Source organism: Carcharhinus amblyrhynchos, chromosome 12 (genome assembly GCF_965287045.1).
Source record: "Carcharhinus amblyrhynchos chromosome 12, sCarAmb.v2.hapA, whole genome shotgun sequence".
NCBI lineage: Eukaryota > Metazoa > Chordata > Chondrichthyes > Carcharhiniformes > Carcharhinidae > Carcharhinus > Carcharhinus amblyrhynchos.
The window spans coordinates 55,759,208-55,778,431 of NC_137335.1; the positions used below are offsets into that span (position 1 = coordinate 55,759,208).

The 19,224-nt window shown below is 41.8% G+C and overlaps 1 protein-coding gene across 1 annotated transcript in view; it reads right to left on the reverse strand.

Moving 5' to 3' along the window:
- Positions 1-18,881, reverse strand: part of rab3gap2 (RAB3 GTPase activating protein subunit 2 (non-catalytic)) — an 88,036-nt gene extending 69,155 nt beyond the window's left edge. Inside the window, exons 1-4 of the mRNA XM_080200552.1 lie at positions 18,704-18,881; positions 12,602-12,666; positions 4,019-4,142; positions 1,927-2,008 (exon numbers count right to left, since the gene is read on the reverse strand). Of these exons, the coding sequence (XP_080056678.1) occupies positions 1,927-2,008; positions 4,019-4,142; positions 12,602-12,666; positions 18,704-18,800 (368 nt within the window). The 5' untranslated portion in view covers positions 18,801-18,881. The remainder of the gene's footprint in view (positions 1-1,926; positions 2,009-4,018; positions 4,143-12,601; positions 12,667-18,703) is intronic.
- Between the last annotated feature and the right edge of the window lie 343 nt (positions 18,882-19,224).

Sequence of the window (19,224 nt, forward strand, 5' to 3'; positions counted from 1 at the left end):
ACTGGCCTCCTCCCGCCATTCTCTGAAAACAGAAGCATCTTTGTGGCCTCAAGACTTCCAATGTCACCTCAAGTGAACATCCATAAAGCATGCGGCTGCCATTCTCCTTCTTTCATCCATCTTCCTCTTTATTTTGCTTCCGTAACTTTGCTGCACAGAATACAGCTCTGCCACGGAGTGCTGTTGGTATCCTTTTAAATACTCCATCCTCAAGGAGGCATCTGATTGCTCCTCCTTTTCCCTGTTCCAAATTGGATGCCAATCCTAGAGGAGCCCTCGTAATTTGCTGACCCCTGCAACGTGGCGAAAAACTGCAGCAGGCGACGGTGCAGAGGGACCTCGGGGTCCTTGTGCATGAGTCGCAAAAACCCAGCTTGCAGGTGCAGCAGGTGGTCAGGAAGGCGAATGGGATGCTGGCCTTCATAGCGAGGGGGATTGAATATAAAAGTAGGGAGGTCTTGCTGCAGCTGTATAGGGCATTGGTGAGGCCGCAGCTGGTGTACTGTGTGCAGTTTTGGGCGCCGCACCTGCGCAAGGATATTTTGGCCCTGGAGGGAGTGCAGAGGAGGTTTACTAGGCTGATACCGGAGTTGAGGGGATTGAGCTATGAGGAGAGGCTGAATAAACTAGGCTTGTACTCGTTAGAGTTTAGAAGAATGAGGGGAGATCTCATTGAGACGTATAAGATGATGAATGGGATGGATAGGATAGAGGTGGAGAGACTCTTCCCGCTCAAAAAAGACAGTAGGACTAGGGGGCACAGCCTCAAGATAAAGGGGAGGCGGTTTAGAACAGAGTTGAGGAGGAACTTCTTCACTCAAAGGGTGGTGAATCTCTGGAATTCTCTGCCCGTTGAAGTGGTGGAGGCTGCCTCGCTAAATATTTTTAAGAAGCGGGTTGATGGGTTCTTGATAAGAGAGGGGATTAAGGGTTATGGGGAGAGGGCGGGAAAGTGGAACTGAGCCACAACAGATCAGCCATGATCTTATTGAATGGCGGGGCAGGCTCGAAGGGCTAGATGGCCTACTCCTGCTCCTATTTCTTATGTTCTTATGTTCTTAATATTCATCCGCAAACACACTACTCAGTCAGGTTGCAAACCCACTTATGGCCCCTACAATACATCAGAAACAAAGTTTCTAAGATTCAGTCCTTGCTGGTACCTATTAGATCAATAGCTAGATGGTGATCAATTGAATATTATGTACAACAGTCTGGTTGGCTATTCATTATAAGACATACTGAAATTGAACCAAACTATAAAAGGGTATTGCATGTTAAAATTATAATTTCAAAATATAATAAATTTTGAAGAAAGCTGATTCAACATTAATAACCATCCAGGGATAAAAACCAAATCAGTGCCAAGTGTTACAGTGATTACAATTGACAGTTCCTTTTCCGATCTGCAAGTTTCACAAGTCACAATTACTGTGGGCTGTAAATTGCAGGCTCTTAAAATAAACAAATTAATTACTGCATGTATCCTACAGCACACATCATACAGATCCTCAAAGCTACCTGTAAATAATTCTAAAAACATTGATTTTCCTTTTTTCCTTACTCACAAATCATTCCCTGATGGATGCAAGCAGGTAAAGCAGATGAGCTGCTTGCAGGCCTCTTACTGTTGAAATACATCTTAAATGTATGATAACAGCATAGGCAACTTGCCTCCGGATTTAGTCTCCAAAAATGTTCCTCCTCTCCTATGCCATCCTAAGATCAAGTATTTGCATACAGGAAATCCCCATTTTCACATATGGCATTTTGTTGGCACGTGAACAAGAAACCACATCGGCACAAGAATACACAAACATACTTTCAAAGATTCATGCAGATCTTTACTTGCAGGCAATCGTTCTTTTAAATTAATACCATCAGCAAAAATAATCAACTCCAGAAATCTTATCGAAATATACATACCCTTCTTCAATGTTCAGGATCCCACTCCAAGCAACACAATACTGCATTTCATCTTTACCCTTTTCATTAGGCTTCCATTTTGCTACAAAAAAAATTACAAATTAGAAACAAAACTATCTTCCAGAAACGGTCTGTCTTAAATTTATAAGCAGAGCTCCACAGCTCTTCAAATATTTACAGCTTTTTTAAAAAGGTTTTAAATTATATAATAATCACAAAGTGTTGCAAATAAAGATCAAGCAGCAGAAAAACAAAATTTTAAATCAATAATTTTTCATTTGAACTGAGAAGTTAAGAGATGTAACGGGGTCTCAGCATGCCTGAGGCAGGGAAGGCTAGGAGGTGGCAGGGGAAAGGAAAAAAGGGAAGGTCTGTGACATGGTGGCTATGTTATTCTCTCCAAAGGTGCTTCCTGACCCAATCGAGTATTCCAGCATTTTCTGTTTTTATGTAAAATTTCCAGCATCTGCTTTGTTATTGAATTAGTTTTGTATTCCAACACAAGTAAATGCAAAGGCCGGATCTTATGATCCTTCGCCAGACCCTAACATTGTTGGTAAGATCCAGTGAAGGGCCAATAACATTTTGGTTAAAATACACAAAAGTTTGAGATTCAAGACACTTTCGCAGTGAAGTACTTTTACACACAGGGTGGTGGGTGCCTGGAACTTGCTGCCGGGGAGGTAGTGGAAGCAGATACAATTGAGAGTTTTAAGGGGCATTTGGACAAATAGATGAATAGGATGGGAATGGAGGGATATGGTCCCCAGAAGGGTAGGGAGTTTTAGTTCAGATGGGTAGCATGGTCTGTGCAGGCTTGGAGGGCCGAAGGGCCTGTCCTTGTGCTGTATTTTTCTTTGTTCTTTGAATAAAGCCACAAGTTTCCACAGGTTTGTAAACAAACAAAACTAAGCTTTCCACTACAAGGTTGGGAAGATAAAACAATTTACAATGACCATGATTTTCTAGCTCTGTTTGACATTGGCTCAAATCCCGCTACGGCTGCGAAATCTGGTGAGAGATGAAAAACAGGTTTGCTCAGCTGAAACTCTGAACAATCTCCCCAGGCCCTCTCTGTTAGCGTAAAGAGGTTCACGCCCAGGAAGGGCGAGAAACTGATCTGAATGCATTGGAGTCTCATCGGTGAGGTTACAATTAGATGCAGTGCCCTCAGTGAATCTTCCCATCGGCAGGATATCACATGGGCACCAAAAGATTACTGCTCTTTAAAAACAGACAAGGCATCATGGACTCTGAAAGGGAGGAAGGAAGCAAGTATTGCTCCCCACTTAGTGCCAGGGTGCACAAGGGCAAAGTAACCGCTGGTCATGTGCAGGGGGGAGGGGGAGTTGGTTCCTTCAAGGGAGCTGGGAGGGTATGGGGAGGCGGTTACACTGGGATTGAAGTGGCCAGGCTGGGAGTTACGGTTGGTCTTTGTGGTCTCAGACTCAGCTGTTTTTCATGTCACTTCACCTGGGTTTTTGCACTTCTTTTCTTAATGCACAGAAGTGCTAGGCCAGTTGTTGCCCCAAATAATTTAAAGATGCAGAAATACTGGAGTGCACGCATGCAATCTGCTCCCAGTGTGTGCATGTGCATAAAGTCCAAGATTGGTCAAGAAACGGAGTTCCCAAAATTTACCCTCAACACCAAGGTAAGTCTAGTTTTCATAGCACAGAAAATAAGAGGAAGTTTTGTTTTACAAATTAAAAGAATTTTTAAACATTTGTGGCAGCTCAGCGGCACTGTAGTTAGCATTGCTGCCTCACAACACCAGGGACCCAAGTTCAATTCCAGCCTTGGGCGACTGCCTCTGTTGAGCTTGTAAGTTGTCCCCATGTCCTCATGGGTTTCCTCCTGGTGCTCCAGTTTCCTCCCACATTCTAAAAGATGCGCGGTTAGGTTGACTGGCCGTGCTAAATTACCTCTTTACGTCAAGGGAATTAGCAGGGTAAATACGCGGCGTTGTAGGGATATAGAGGAGCTGGGTAAGATTGTTGTCGGTGCAGGCTTGATGGGCTGAATGACCTCCTTCTTCACTGAATTGATTCCATGATAATACAAACATAAATGTTCACAAAATAATACTTACGCACTAGAAAGACAGCTTTCTGATCCCTTGTTATCACCATAAGGTCATTTGTTGGTGACAGTGAGATCACACAGTCCTGAAGCCATGACAATGTGGGTGCCTTACTTGTGGAATTATCTTCTTTCTGTAACAAATTTCAGAACTAAAAGTAAATACATCGCTTGTAACTCAGTATAAAACAAGTTTTGAACAGTTTCAAAATGGTTTCTCTTTATAATCTTAAATGATAACTCAAGTGTCCAAGAAGAAAAATCAGGCAATCCAATTTCAAGTCAAGTGAGCAGCAATGTTTTAGGCAAGTACAGTGGTTGATTAAAGGATCCTGCAAGTTGCTGAAAATTACATTGTGAAAGAACACATGAGAATGAGAAATAGATTATAAATACATTTAAGGAGGATCTGAATTGCATAATGATGACGGAACAAAACCAATAATTTGATTGTACTGCCACATGGATATTGTCATTACAGCTTTTACAGGTAAATTTTGTTATCAACAGATTGAGCGCTAATCAACTTGCTGAAACAGCACCACTATGACTGAACGTATTATTAATGTATTTGTAAGGAGAGACTGGTGTGAACTCACTCATATGGATTCAGTTGTGATAACTGAAGACAAGAGTCAGGTGCAGAAAGTGGGGTGGCTGCCTTTTTGGGAGGATGTGTGTGTAGATTGGGGAACAAAAATGGCAGAATGGAATAGTAAACAGACACTAAAAAAGTGGCAGATAGTTCTCATTTTTTGGATAATACTAAAGACATTATTCAGGAAGAGGCAGAAGCTGTTTATATTGTTTGAAACTTGTGGGCTTAGAGGTTTGGATAAAGCTCCTTGCACCATTGCCTCATTGATTTAGGATAAATCTAACAACACCAAAATTAACAGGCCAACATTACAAGGCATAGGCTAAAAATGTGTATGTTAATATATATTATGTTTATGGCTTCAGATGACAGTGCTGTGTGTCAATGAGTGCGACTACAAACAAAGATCTTCGACTGCAATCTTACTCCCTCAACATAGTGGGCTGCAAATATAAAGATCATCTGTTAACCTTCATGTTCTGTCTGCTGCTGATCTTTTTACACAGTAAAAAGTCTGACAACACCAGGTTTTAGTCCAACCGATTTATTTGATAATAGACTCACAAGCTTTCGGGGTTAGTCCCTTCGTCAGGTGAATGGAGAGTTCTGGCCTCAGACAGAGCACATAAAGCACAGACAGTTTAGAGATTACTGATTAGAATGCGAATCCTTACACCTAACCTGCTGTTCAAGACCTGAAGTGGCTGACAATGTGAGTGGAAGGAGCACTGATCACAGGTTAAAGAGATGTGTATTACATAAGAACATAAGAAATAGGAGCAGGAGTAGGCCATCTGGCCCTTCGAGCCTGCCCCGCCATTCAATAAGATCATGGCTGATCTGTCGTGGCTCAGTTCCACTTTCCCGCCCTCTCCCCATAACCCTTAATCCCCTCTTATCAAAAACCCATCAACCCGCTTCTTAAAAATATTTAGCGAGGCAGCCTCCACCACTTCAACGGGCAGAGAATTCCAGAGATTCACCACCCTTTGAGTGAAGAAGTTCCTCCTCAACTCCGTTCTAAACCACCCCCCCTTTATCTTGAGGCTGTGCCCCCTAGTCCTACTGTCTTTTTTGAGCGGGAAGAGTCTCTCCACCTCTATCCTATCCATCCCATTCATCATCTTATACGTCTCAATGAGATCTCCCCTCATTCTTCTAAACTCTAACGAGTACAAGCCTAGTTTATTCAGCCTCTCCTCATAGCTCAACCCCCTCAATTCCGGTATCAGCCTAGTAAACCTCCTCTGCACTCCCTCCAAGGCCAAAATATCCTTGCGCAGGTGCGGCGCCCAAAACTGCACACAGTACTCCAGCTGCGGCCTCACCAATGCCCTATACAGCTGCAGCAAGACCTCCCTACTTTTATATTCAATCCCCCTCGCTATGAAGGCCAGCATCCCATTCGCCTTCCTGACCACCTGCTGCACCTGCAGGCTGGGTTTTTGCGACTCATGCACAAGGACCCCGAGGTCCCTCTGCACCGTCGCCTGCTGCAGTTTTTCGCCCCGTAAGTAATAGTCCTTCCTACCATTCTTCCTACCAAAGTGGACCACCTCACACTTGCCAACATTAAATTCCATTTGCCATTTCCTGGCCCATTCGCCCAGCCTATCTAGATCCTTCTGCAGACTCTCCACACCCTCCGCACAATTTGCCTTTCCCCCAATCTTGGTGTCATCAGCAAATTTCAACACCCTACACTCGGTTCCCTCCTCCAGATCATCTATATAAATGGTACAGTAAGTGAGGTTTTGCAAACCCAGGCAAGTCACGGGGGTTACAGATAGTGCGTAAACTGTGTTTACGCCAGTCCAACGCCGGCATACCCACATCATGATGATCTTTTTACAGACATGGGACCATAAACTACTGCAGATGGGCATCACTAGGGTTTCCCATTAGACTTGCTTTTGAACATTTAGGTTTTTAAGTTGTTTTGAGACATGCTACTGAAAGCTCAGGGGCTGATATCGATAGCAATGGAAACCGGCATCTACAATCCTGAGTGAACAGGGCAAGCAATTGTGTATTTCATTAACAAGTCGGATTAAAAGAATTGTGAAGTTAACCGCGCAAGAACCAAGCAACAAATACTGGATAACTGAATGGATGAATTTCATATCAAATCAGCAATAGCAAGAGAAATAAAGGAAGAAGAAATATTGGATTGAGAGAGACAGAAAGAAAAAAATGTTACATTTACAATCTTCACACCAACAATTAAAATACAAAGGAATGAAACTCCACACTTCTCTGGCACTGAAAATTAACGAGGCATTTACTAACAGTATGGCAATAAAAGGGTGCACGGACTGAAATTAATCAGGTTTAACTTTTTTGAGCGAGTTTAGTTTGTATCATCTGCAAATTTCCCAATCATACTTGCCACATTTAAGCCCAATTTATTAATATATACAATACCAAAGGCCCCAGCACAGAGCACTGTGAAAACCATTGGAAACCCCTTTCCATTCACAAAAACATCCATCAAGAATTACCCTTTGTTTCCCGTCACTGAGCCAAATTTGGATCCAACTCACCACCTTCCCCTGTACACCAAGAGATCTCACTTTTCTGACTAGTCTATCACGTGGGACCTCAAATAGCTCACAAAAATCCACAAACAGCATCCACTTCAATACCCTGATAATCCTTGTTACTTCCCCTAACAAAACTATGCTGACTGACCCTGATCAATCTGTGCCTAAGTGACAGTTTACCCTGTCTCTCAGAGTCAACAACAATCATTTGCCTACCACCAAAGTTAGGTTTGACTGGGCCATAACTTTCTGACCTAACTCTCCAACCTTTAAGTAATGGTGCATTATGAGTTATAGGCTTCTAACATTTCCTGAAGCTTGTCTTCAGAAGATGAGTTAGCAAAGCTTAGATTATAAAGCACAACTCTCTTCATAAGGAATCATAGATCTCTAATAAGGTGGTAGTACATGCAACAGATTCACTAAGTATTCAAAAGAAATTAGTAAATATTTCTAAAGAATGTAATTCCTTCATTAGCAGTGAAATCGCACTAACATTTCTAATTCCTGAGCCTATGCAACTATCCAATGGTCTTTACGCTAGGAACCAATCAAGTGGCATACCGATCCATTGGACTTTTTTCAGACCTCAATATCCCTCAAAACACAAGGGAACCAACACTGAACAATGTCTTGCAATAAGGATCATATTTCTTATTTGATATTTAATTATCCCAGCAATACATATTAATAACCAAATTGCTAACACAATAATCTTGCACACCGGTCACAGATATTCCATAAATCATACACCAAAATCCCTGAGCTCTTTCACCCACTCAGCAGCCTTGAGAATGCAATCCTGTATATACACTTGAAATTGTAAGGAAACAAGATAATGGTAGAAGTGCACTTTCAAGAATTAGTTTCTGACAAGAAGTGTGGTAATGGTAGAATTCAAACATCATATTAAAACCATGACTGCACTTCAAAATACTTCACTGGCTATAAAGCAACTTGGGATGCCCTGAGGCTAAGCACCACACAAGGCAAAAAATGATTTCTTAAGAAGGTTACGGAGTTTAGAATGATATGTTTAAGATAAAATAAGTTTTGTGGGCTGTAACAATAAACTGAAACCTGTTTGATCATAGAGAAGCAAAATACTGCAGCTATTACCAGGCAAAAATAAATAAAACAGAAAAGCTGGAAATATTCAGGTCAGGTAAAATTACATCCATTTCATTTCTGTTTTCACTGCTTTTCAGAACCATGATGAATCCCCCTTATACTCAGTATCCATCCACCAGCCTCCACCTTCAGTTCTGTCATCTCCAGCACACCCATGCCAAATGAACACATCTTCACGTCTCCTCCTACTTCAGCATTTCAAAGGACCTATTCCCTGTATGACACCCTGCTCCACTCCTCTCCAGGCTTGAGACAAATTAGACCTCTTTAACCTGTGTTTAACCCTCTCTCCACTCACATTATTTGTATCTGTAAAGACCTGATTACCTGTAAAGACTCGCATTCCAACCATTATCTTGTAAATTGAATCTGTGCCTATTACGTCCCCTGTTTGTGAACCCAACTCTTCACTCACCTGATGAAGCAGCAGCACTCCGAAAGCTTATGCAACCAAATAAACCTGTTGGACTTTATAACCTGTTGTGAGACTTCTTACTGTGCCTACCCAAGTCCAATGCCAGCTTTTCCACATCATTCCTCAATTACAACAGTCCCTGCCCTTCCATGCGTACACTTTTACTTCCAGGTGAAACCACAATTTATTTGTACTTTCAGTTTAGAGAGCTGCTTTCGCTGTTCATGAAGTGGTCTCTGCTATGTTGGGAAAACCAAACACAGATTGGGTGACCACTTCAGAACACTTTTACTCAGTACACAGGAACTCCAAGCTTCCAGCTATTATCACTAATTCCTTTCACAGTCTAATGTCTATCCCCTGCTTCCTGCACCATTCCATCAGGGACAAACACCTCAGATTTATAATGGCACTTTACAGCCCTTCAAGCTCAATACTGAGTACTATAATTTCAGAACATAACCTCTGCTTCCTTTTGTTTTTGGACAGTGTCCGTTGATGATTCCATTTCTCCAAGGCTGATACTTCGTTTCTTTACTTGTCCCCCTTACCAACTCCTTTTCTCTTGCATCAACGCCCCTATTATTATCTTGTCTCCCCCACATTCCTCCCTCCCCACCCCCCACTGCACTGATTGCTCAAAAGAGTAAATCTCATAACTTTTCCCAGTTCAGATGCAAGATCATCATTGACTTGAAACATTGGAGCAAATTTTACCACCCTGCCCAGAACAGGAATTGGAGCAGGTGAGGAGTGGACCATGGAAATATCCATTGACTTCGGGCAGGATTTTAGTTTTGAGACTAGTGCAGCCATAAAATTCTGCCCATTAGTTCTGATTCTCTCCTTACCAATGCTGATCGATCTTGTATTTCCAACATTTGTTTTCCTGTTTGATTATATTGTATGGGCTGTTTACCATTGAGGGTTACTGATCAATGGAAGTAAGACATGATGAGATTACTATCTTTACAAAATTTAAAGATGTGCCTGCTCATTAATCAAATGTATTTCCATGTGCTTTTTATATTCACTCATGGGATGTGGGCATTGCTGGCTAGGCTAGCATTTATTGCCCTTCCCTAATTGCCTTCAAGAAGATAGTGGTGAGTTACCTCCTTGAACTGCTGCCTTCCCATGGAGTCCTCAAGGCTTTTGATGAAGGAGTTCTAGGATTTTGACTAGTGACAGTCAAGGAATGGTGATATATTTCAAAGTCAGGATGGTGTGTGGCTTGGAGGAGAACTTACAGATAGTGGTGTTCCCATGCATCTGCTGGCCTTGTCCTTCTAGATGGTAATAGTTGTGAAGTGAATAATATGAGTGGAGGCACAGAACCTGGACAACAAGATGATCAAGTGACATTGCAGGAAGTGATATGAAATAGAAATGAGGAAAAATGGGAGCAGGGGGGATTTATTTTCTTAACTGGTTGTTGTTTGGAATTTTCTTCCACAACAAGCAATGGCACTGAATATATTCCAGATTGAGTTACACAAGTTGTTGGTTGACAACAGTGTCGAGGGTTAAGGAGACTAGGCAGGAAGTAGACTTATTGGCCATAATTAGATCAGCCAAGATCTTACTAAATTGCAGAGCAAGCTTAATGGTCTACTCTTGTTTATGTTTTTATGAGTACTCACTCATTGTGGAGAACAGAACTAAGAGACAGGTATTGTATCGCTACCCAGAGGGGATGCTGTTTTGTTTATTCTTCTACCTTTATTTTGTTTATTGTAGATCAAGAAAGTCACTTTAGCAATGGTATAGTCACCCCACAATGTTAGTCTATCTCATGTTTACAATGCTGCATTTTCCGTAACAACTTTGCCAAGTATTAATCCACACATTCCATTCTCCATATAGAAAAGAAAATTAAGAGATTTGATAGAGATGTTCAAAATTATGAAAAGTTCTGAAAGAATCTGTTCTTACTGGCAGAAGGATCCAGAACCAGAGCTCACTGATTTAAGGCGACTGGCAAAAGAAGCAACTGCACACAAGGAAAAACTTTTATTTACAGTGGTTGGGATCTAGAACACCCTGCCTGAGAGCTTAGCAGAGGTACATTAAATCGAGACCTTCAAAAGCAAATTGGATAATTCTCTACATCTGCAAGTTCTCGATAGACCCTCCAATGCTCTTGTCCAGATCACCAAGATGGTGAAGAGCAATACCGTTTTTAAGACTGATCTCTGTGGGATTCCAGTACATCACTCAGGGCTATAAAGAACAGTACAGCACAGGAACAGGCCCAAGTCTTTGCCAATACAGATGCCTCTCTCATTTAACATAAAATAATACAAAATATAAAGAGGCATTTATATGGTTCATATCCCTCTATTCCCTGCCTATTCATGTATCTATTCAGATGTCCCTTGGACATTGTTATAGAACCTGCTTCCACCATCACCTCCTCCGTCAGCACATTCCAGGCATTCACCACCCCTCGTGTGAAAAATTTGCCGCTCACAACCCTTTAAAACTTTCCCCCTCTCACTTTCAACCTATGCCCCCAAACAATTAATCCTTCAACCCTGGAAAAAAGACTGACTATCCCACTCTATCCACGCCTGCCATAATCTTGCAAACCTCTAATAGGTCCCTGCTCATCTTCTGATGCTCTAATGAGAACAATCCAAGTTTGTTCAACCTTTCTGCATAATCCATATCCTCCAGTCCAGACATCTTGGTAAATCTGTTCTGCATCTTTTCTGACGCATCAACATCCTTTCAGTAGTATAGCCACCAAATTGTATACAATGCTCTAAATGCAGCCTAATCAAAATCTTACAAAGCTGCAACATGATTTTCCAACTCCTACACACAAAGCCCCGAACGATGAAGGCCAGCATGCCACACACCTTCTTGACCACACTGTCCTCTTGAGCACACTTTAGGGAACTCTGGATCTGCACACCTAAATCCCTCTATGCTAATATTTCTAAGGGCTCTGCCTTTATCCTTTCCTTCTGCAGTAAACCTTGCAAATTGCATCACCTCACATCTGCCATCTTTCAGCTCAGATCTCCAGCCAATTTATCTTCTGCTGTATCCTCCGGCAATCCTCCTCACTATCTGCTACTCCTCTAATTCTTGTATCATCTGCAAATTTACTAACCAGACACTTTCCTCCCAATCATTTACGTTACAGACAGAGGCCCCAGCACTGATTCTTGTGGAACACCGTTTGTCACAGGTTTCCAGTTAGAAAAGTACCCTTCCATTGCTACTCTCTGCTTTCTATACCCAAGCCAGTTCTGTATTCATCTTACCAGCTCACCTCGGATCCCATATGACTTCACCTTCTGTATCAGCCTGCCATGAGAAACCTTATTGAAAGTTTTACTGAAGTCCACATGTACAACATCTTGCTGCCCTGCCCTGATCAATTTTTGAGGATTGAGTCCTCAAAAGAACTCAATCAAGTTTGAGAGACACAATTGCCCCTTTACAAAACCATGCTGCCTCTTGCTTATAACACTATTCTCTTCCAGATGTGAATACATCCTGTCCCTATGAATCTTTTCCAATGGTTTCCCCACCATTGATGTAAGGCTCACAGGCCTGTAATTTCCCGGATTGTCTTTTGTGCTCTTCATAAAGACAGGAACAACGTTAGCTACTCTCCAATCCTCTGATACCATGCTTGTGGCTAAAGGAGACACAAAGATTTTGACCAAGGCCTCAGCAATTTCTTCCCTTGCCTCTCAGTATCCTGGGGGAGACCCTACCCGGCCCTGGGGACGTATCCAGTTTAATGTTTTTCAAAACCTCCATGACCAATACCCTCTAACTACAAATTTCCAAACAATTCCTTAATCAAATCAATTGCTGCTCACAAATCACCATCAACCAAATGAAAATAACAATTTGAAACAAGAAGAATAGATAATTTATTCATACAGTTTCTTTCAATTCACCATCTTCCCATGCTCCCCAATCTTCATCTTCCCAGTTGTGTTCCTTATCTGTAAGAGAAAGAATAATCATAGAATAAATTACACAGTTAAAAATTTATTAATTCAAGGGATGTGGGCTTTGCTGGCTGGGCTAGCATTCATCGCCCATCCCTGATTGCACTAGGGAGAGTGATGACGAGTTCCTTTCTCAAACTGCTGTAATTCATGTGGTGGAGATACAGTGATTTGAAAAAGCAACTGCTAGGATTGATGTTGTGTATTTCACCAGCATGACTATGTTGCTTTATAATGGTGGAAGAGTTATGTGCACTGTTATAACCGTAGCAACAATGGGACAAGGTAGTTTCATGTGGTACTGACATTGCTCAGTATAAATACAACCTGAACCTTGAAGAGTTAGTGCCTTTGCACCAGATTCACTGTCCACAAATCTTATGTTGTTAAAAAGCTAAACACATTTGGCACAAACATTTATAACGTGACTGCACTATTAAGTGGTTGAATTAGTCACTGTAGGTTTTTTTTGCGTTACAAGATGAATGGCAACCCACTAAAATCAGAGAGTCTTGATGGATTTAATCATTGGAAAACCCAGACCTTAGATGTGAAGTTTGAAACCACAATCTTCTGACTCAGAATCCCTACAATGCAGAAAGAGGCCATTTTGTTCATCGAGTCCACACCAACAAAAATCCCACCCCAAGCCCTATCCCCACAACCCTACATATTTACTCTGCTAATCCCTCTAACCTGCACATGAAGACACTGAGAGGCAATTTAACATGGCCAATCAACCTAACCTCATACCTTTGAACTGTCGGAGAAAGCCTGAGCACCTGGGAGGAAACCCAAGCATCTGGAGGAAACCCATGCAGACACTGGGAGAATGTGCGAACTCCACACAGACCCAAGTCGGGAATTGAACCCAGGTTCCTGGAGCTGTGAGGCAGCAATGCTAACCACTGTACCACCTCAAAGTCAATATTGTTCCTAAATTATTTTGGTATTATTTATATCATAAATAATAAATGAGGCACACGCAGTGGCCTGAGAGTTCTCCTATACTGTGCAGCAGTGGAATTAGCACATGCTCGTGGTTTCTACATTTCATCAAAACACGTGCTATAGATCTGAAGCATAGACCTTCAGTAGTATAACTGATCTGCTGTCAGGGCCCAATGCCTTTGTTTGCATTCATTCACTTCTTGATATTACAGTGTCAACCAAACTGGCAGACGACAGGTTTGTGATGCTGGGGACCAAGAATCCAAAAACACAAGAAATAGGAGTATGTAGCACAGCCCACCACCCATCAAGTCTGCTCCACCAGTCAACATGATCTTGAATTCCACTTTCTCGTTTGCTTCCTGTATCCCTCGGTTCCCTGAAGTACCAAAAATCTGTCCATCTCCACCTTAAATATAGTCAATAATGGAACATTTACACTACACTGGGTAAAGTCTTTCAAAAATTCATAACCGAGTAACGAAATATTTTCACGTTAATTCTAAATTATCAACCTCAATGATGTACCTCAACCAAGATGATCAACATGGTTCTTCCAATTGCAGATGACTGCAAACACATCACCCTTGTATTTTGCACTGATATTCCGGGCTCTCCCTTTAGTGAAGTTGGGAATATTTGTGGAATTTCACCCTCCATTAACTTGATCTGATCTGCTGGTTGTGGGATCATTCAGCTGTCTACAACACACTGTTTCTGCTGCTTAGCATGCAAATCGTGTGATGTATTCACGCTGGCACCTTATTTTCAGGTGCTCCTGGTGTTGTTGCTGGCATACTCTCCTACATTCTTTACTTAGCCAGGTTTTACTGTCCAGCTTGAATGTAACGGCAGATTGAAATGTGTCAGGCCATGAGATTATAGATTGTGATGAAATGAAAATGAAAATGTGTGGCAACTGACGGCCCATGGTTCCTCGAGCATGTCTAGTTTCAAGCCGCTAAATCCAGCCCATTTAACAGTGCCACACAACACAATGCAGTACCCTCAGTACAAATTCAGACTGCGTCTGCAAGTGGTGGTCACTCTCACCACAATAATTCATGTAGGCCTGTGACAGATAGGTTGGTGAGAATGAGGTCAAGTGGGTTTTGCCCATCTACCTGCTGAAAGATGTGTTTAAGAATTATGTTCTTCAGGAGTTAGCCAGCTTGGTCAGTAATGGTGCTGCAGAGTCACTCTTCATTATCCAAGAATACACTCTGTCCCCCTTCTACTTCAGCATTTCTTCCAAGTGGTGTTCAACATGGGATTTCAGCTGGACCAAGCTGGTAGCTAATATCAGCAGAAGGTTTTCTTGCCAATATTTAACCTGATGCCATGAAGAATCAAAATAGATTTTAATATCTGAAATCAAAGGGACTCAACATGTCTCTCTCAGAACCATGTAATGCACTCAAAGGGTCCCTCCCTCCAGACTACGTACCACTATTCTGCCAGCAGGACAAAACATACCAGGGATAGTGATGGAAGAGTGTGGGACACTTGAACATTATTCCAAGCATTCCAACGCCAGGCTGTTACTTGGCTTGTCAGGTAATGAGAAGAACATTGCAAGGTCAGCTGAGCTTGGTGCTTTTGTCATGTCTAAATCTGACTTTTGCAATGGCAGTGCTTTACTTGGCCAGTGAAGAGTGAAACACTACTGTGGGTCTACAGTCACACATGGCCAAATCAGGTGAGTATGGCACATTTCTGTTATAAAAGATGTTGCTGAATAAGTTGGATTTTTTTCCTATAATTAGCAGAAGGTATGGACACGACAGAGGTCTTGTGGCACAGACGTAGCTCCCCTACCACTGGACCAGAAGATCTGGGTTTCAGTCCAATGTCAGGACTTGTTGACCACAGAAAGAGTGTTCAACACAGTTCAACAAGCTGATAATCAACTTGGAAAGCCTTCCACCACTTCCCCAAAGGGCAAAAAAAAAGAGCATGAGTGTGAAAATACAGAAGAGAGAAATGGACACCAATTCAAAACTCAGCTTTTGAAACAGTCACTCTCATTTCATCTCATGGATGCAAGGGAAAAAGCTGTTGAAATCTGGAGTCAACTAGTCCTCATGGAATCAAAAAAGTGAGCAATTTCTTGATGTGTAAGAGCCATTTGATAACACAGTTGGTGACTTCTTCCCTATTTTTCCTCATAACTTAAAGTAGGTTGATAAGATAAGTTGTCAAGTTGGATTTGTCCTGCTTTTTCGATACCTACGCAATTTTCCACATTATTGTATAGATGCCAGGGAAGGATGAAGATGTTCATGAAGCCTCTTCCTTCTGGTAGTGGCTTAATTCACAAATGGATGAAATAATTATTTAAATCATCATTTACCAGTCACAAAAAATGGCAACAACAGCAGGTCAGAGGCTGAGAATTCTGCAATGAGTAACTCACCTCCTGACTTCTCAAAGCCTGTCCACAATCTGCAAGGCACAAGTCAGGAATACAATGCCATATTCCCCACTTGCCTTGACGAGTGCAACTTCAACAACACACAAAGCATTCACACCACCCAGGACAAAAGTCAACTTAAATCAGCACTTCATTTACCACCTCAAAACATTCACTCTCCCTCTACCATCAGAACAATGTGACTACTGTATTATGTACAAGATGTACTGCATCAATTCTAGCAAGATTTCTTCAACATCATCTCCCAAATACACAACCATTACCACGTAGGACAAAAACATTAAACACACAGCAACCTCATCATCTCCAAATCCCCTTTCAAAACATATCAATGTTCCTTCATGGTCATTAGATTGAACTCCTGGAACTCTCTACTTAATAGCACCTACATCACAAGGACTGCAGCAGTTTAAGGGACACATCACCGCTGCTTTCTCAAGGATAATTAAGGATGGGAAATGCATTTCAGTTTTGACAGTAATGCCCACATCCCAAGAATGAATAAATAAGAGCAAAGGGAAGAAATGTAGCAAAAGATGAAACAATCTATTAGGAATGGTAGAAGCAGAATCAAAATATACTTAAATATCTGAAAGCAAAAGGACTGGACAGAACCAGCACAGGCAATGGGGGCTTTTTCCTTTTGTTCTGCACAATTTTAAAATTGTAGGCAAGTTAGATAAGTATACAAGCAAGAAATAGAAGGATATATGGATAGCCAGAGATAAAGTAAACAGATTAGGTGGTGGGTTTGTGTGGAACATAAACAGTAGCAGAATTGGCTGGTTTTCTGTTGCAAATTCTTAGCAATTTTATGTCAAAGAAAATCAAAATGTGCACAAACACAAACTGATCACTGCAGACAAATATAGGTTTCTGAAATTTATCACTTTAAAAAAAAAGCTCAAATTGATCAATCAAATTTCATAATTTATATGTTTCAAGTATTCATTTAATAATAGCCGAAAGCCAAAAGAGGCGTTAGACAGCTTCAGTGCTCCAGTCTGCTCTTTACACTCCACTGGACATGGAAGTAAACTGTCCAAGGGAGGAATTTATGTGCAAGACGACCATTTGTCAGCTTTTGTCTGTGCATTACTGTTGATCCCAAAACTGCAATAACCTATCTACAGCCCTTAAGATTCCAGTAGCCAATGCACCACCTTCCCATTTTCATACAAGACACTGTAATTGTGATTGAAATTTCCAGTTACAAATCGGTGACTTTGACTTCAGTTCTAAAATTATAAATATATTCACAGGCACATCAACCTGAAAAATTAGAGCAGACCCTAAATTTGGGGTCAATAGCTTCTTTCCACACTATCTGTAATATTCTTCAATTCCACAACCTGCCAAGATTTCTGAGTTCCTCTAATCATGGCTCTTTGTGTGTTCCCAAATGTAATTACTTCACCACTAGTTGCTGAGGCCTCAATATCTCTCTGTCTCTGTACATCACTTTCCTCCTTCAAAACACAAAACTTACCTCTGAGCAAACATTTGGTCATCTGGCCCAATATCTTTGTAGGTGACTGTCATATTTTACTCTAAATGTACTATGCAAGTTGTTGCCAACTTGCACCAATAATATAACTTTATTGTACCAACTGACCTCATATTGAAGAATTTAAATAAGTCATTTGAAATAAATCAAACTGGAATAGGTAAGAAACCACGATCAGTCAGGGGTGTGCTGACACCTGCTACTGTGGCTTGTCTAAGCTGGGATAGAGTAAAGGATCAGGGCAGTCAGAGGTTAAACCAAGGCTTTACCTGATACAATTTTTCAAAGCCAGCTCAGGCTTTTGATTAAGATGAAACGTCAGATCAAGCCCAGGAGGGAGTGCAATGCCTCATCCTGTCAGCTTGGATCTTGTTTGATGGAGCCCAAGGTGGGATGAAATCTCTTGTCAGTTTGGGTCTGGTTTGTCCCTCATGTGGGAACTATGATTGGACTTAATTTGAATTGGCTTTTTTGATTAAAATTAAAGTACCAAAAAAAAGTAGCATCATAATCTAATTCCATTTGTTTTTGTCAACATTGTGTAACTTGCAATTCCTTGTTTACAACAGTAAAACTAATTACTTTTGACAGGTCAGACCATTGTCAATCTTTTACCGTACCCCTTTAACATTCATTTCAGACGCATATATTTTTATTCGATAGGTATAATGTACCAACAGCTTCCATCAAAACATCAACATCCAGCAGCATCTGTCTAACCGTTCATGAAAGTAAATTGTTTGTGGGATATCCAAGCCATGATTACAACACAAAATACCTTATAATAATACTTCCTTGACAAATATTGATCAGACGGCTCGGTGAAGAGAAACAACGCCACTTTTAAGTAGTGTCTGGTTGCATGTTGCTCAACAGCTTGATGCTGCCCAAGGAAAGTTTAAGACTGAAAACATGATGACTGGGCCCAGCTGTCGGGACTGCCAGCCCCGGGTTTGCAATCCCAGGTTGGGCAACGGCCGGCAGCCTCTCCTGTATGTCCGGTGTGAAGAGACTCAGGCTGGGGGGTATTAGCACCGGGATCACGGCCGCTGCCGACAATATGTGGTACCCCCCCTCACTCCAGCCGGGCCCTGCCTGTGTCCCCCGCCCTCTCCTCCAGCATCACCTCAAACACCTACCGCCGCTCCTTGACTCCTCCTTCACTTGGGGAAAGAGAAAATCGCGGACGACCCCGAGGTCCTGGAAGGAGCAGAAATGCAGCAGGCTGCAAGACATGGTGAGGGTGTCGCCCGCGGCCGACTCTCCGCTCCCAGCAACTGCCTCCCTCAGCTTCGGCTCCGGGTTTGTGGGGCAGCGGCGATCACAGAGCCAACACCGCTAGCACGCATGCGCACCCCCTCCCATACGTCAAACAGAGGTGTGGGCGCCTTAAAGGCACAGGCACCCAAAAGCCAGGACTGTTATTTAAAGTGACAGTGCCACCTCACAACGGTTTAACTTTTCGACTTGATTTGATTTCATTTGATTTATTATTATCACACGTATTGGAATACTGTGAAAAAGTTGTTTCTTGCACGCTATACAGACAAAGCATACCATTCAAAGAGTACATAGGCGTTAAGAAAGGGAGAGGATTTGATTAGATTTGACTTATTACTGTCACATGTATTAGTATGCTGTGTAAAGTATTGTTTCTTGT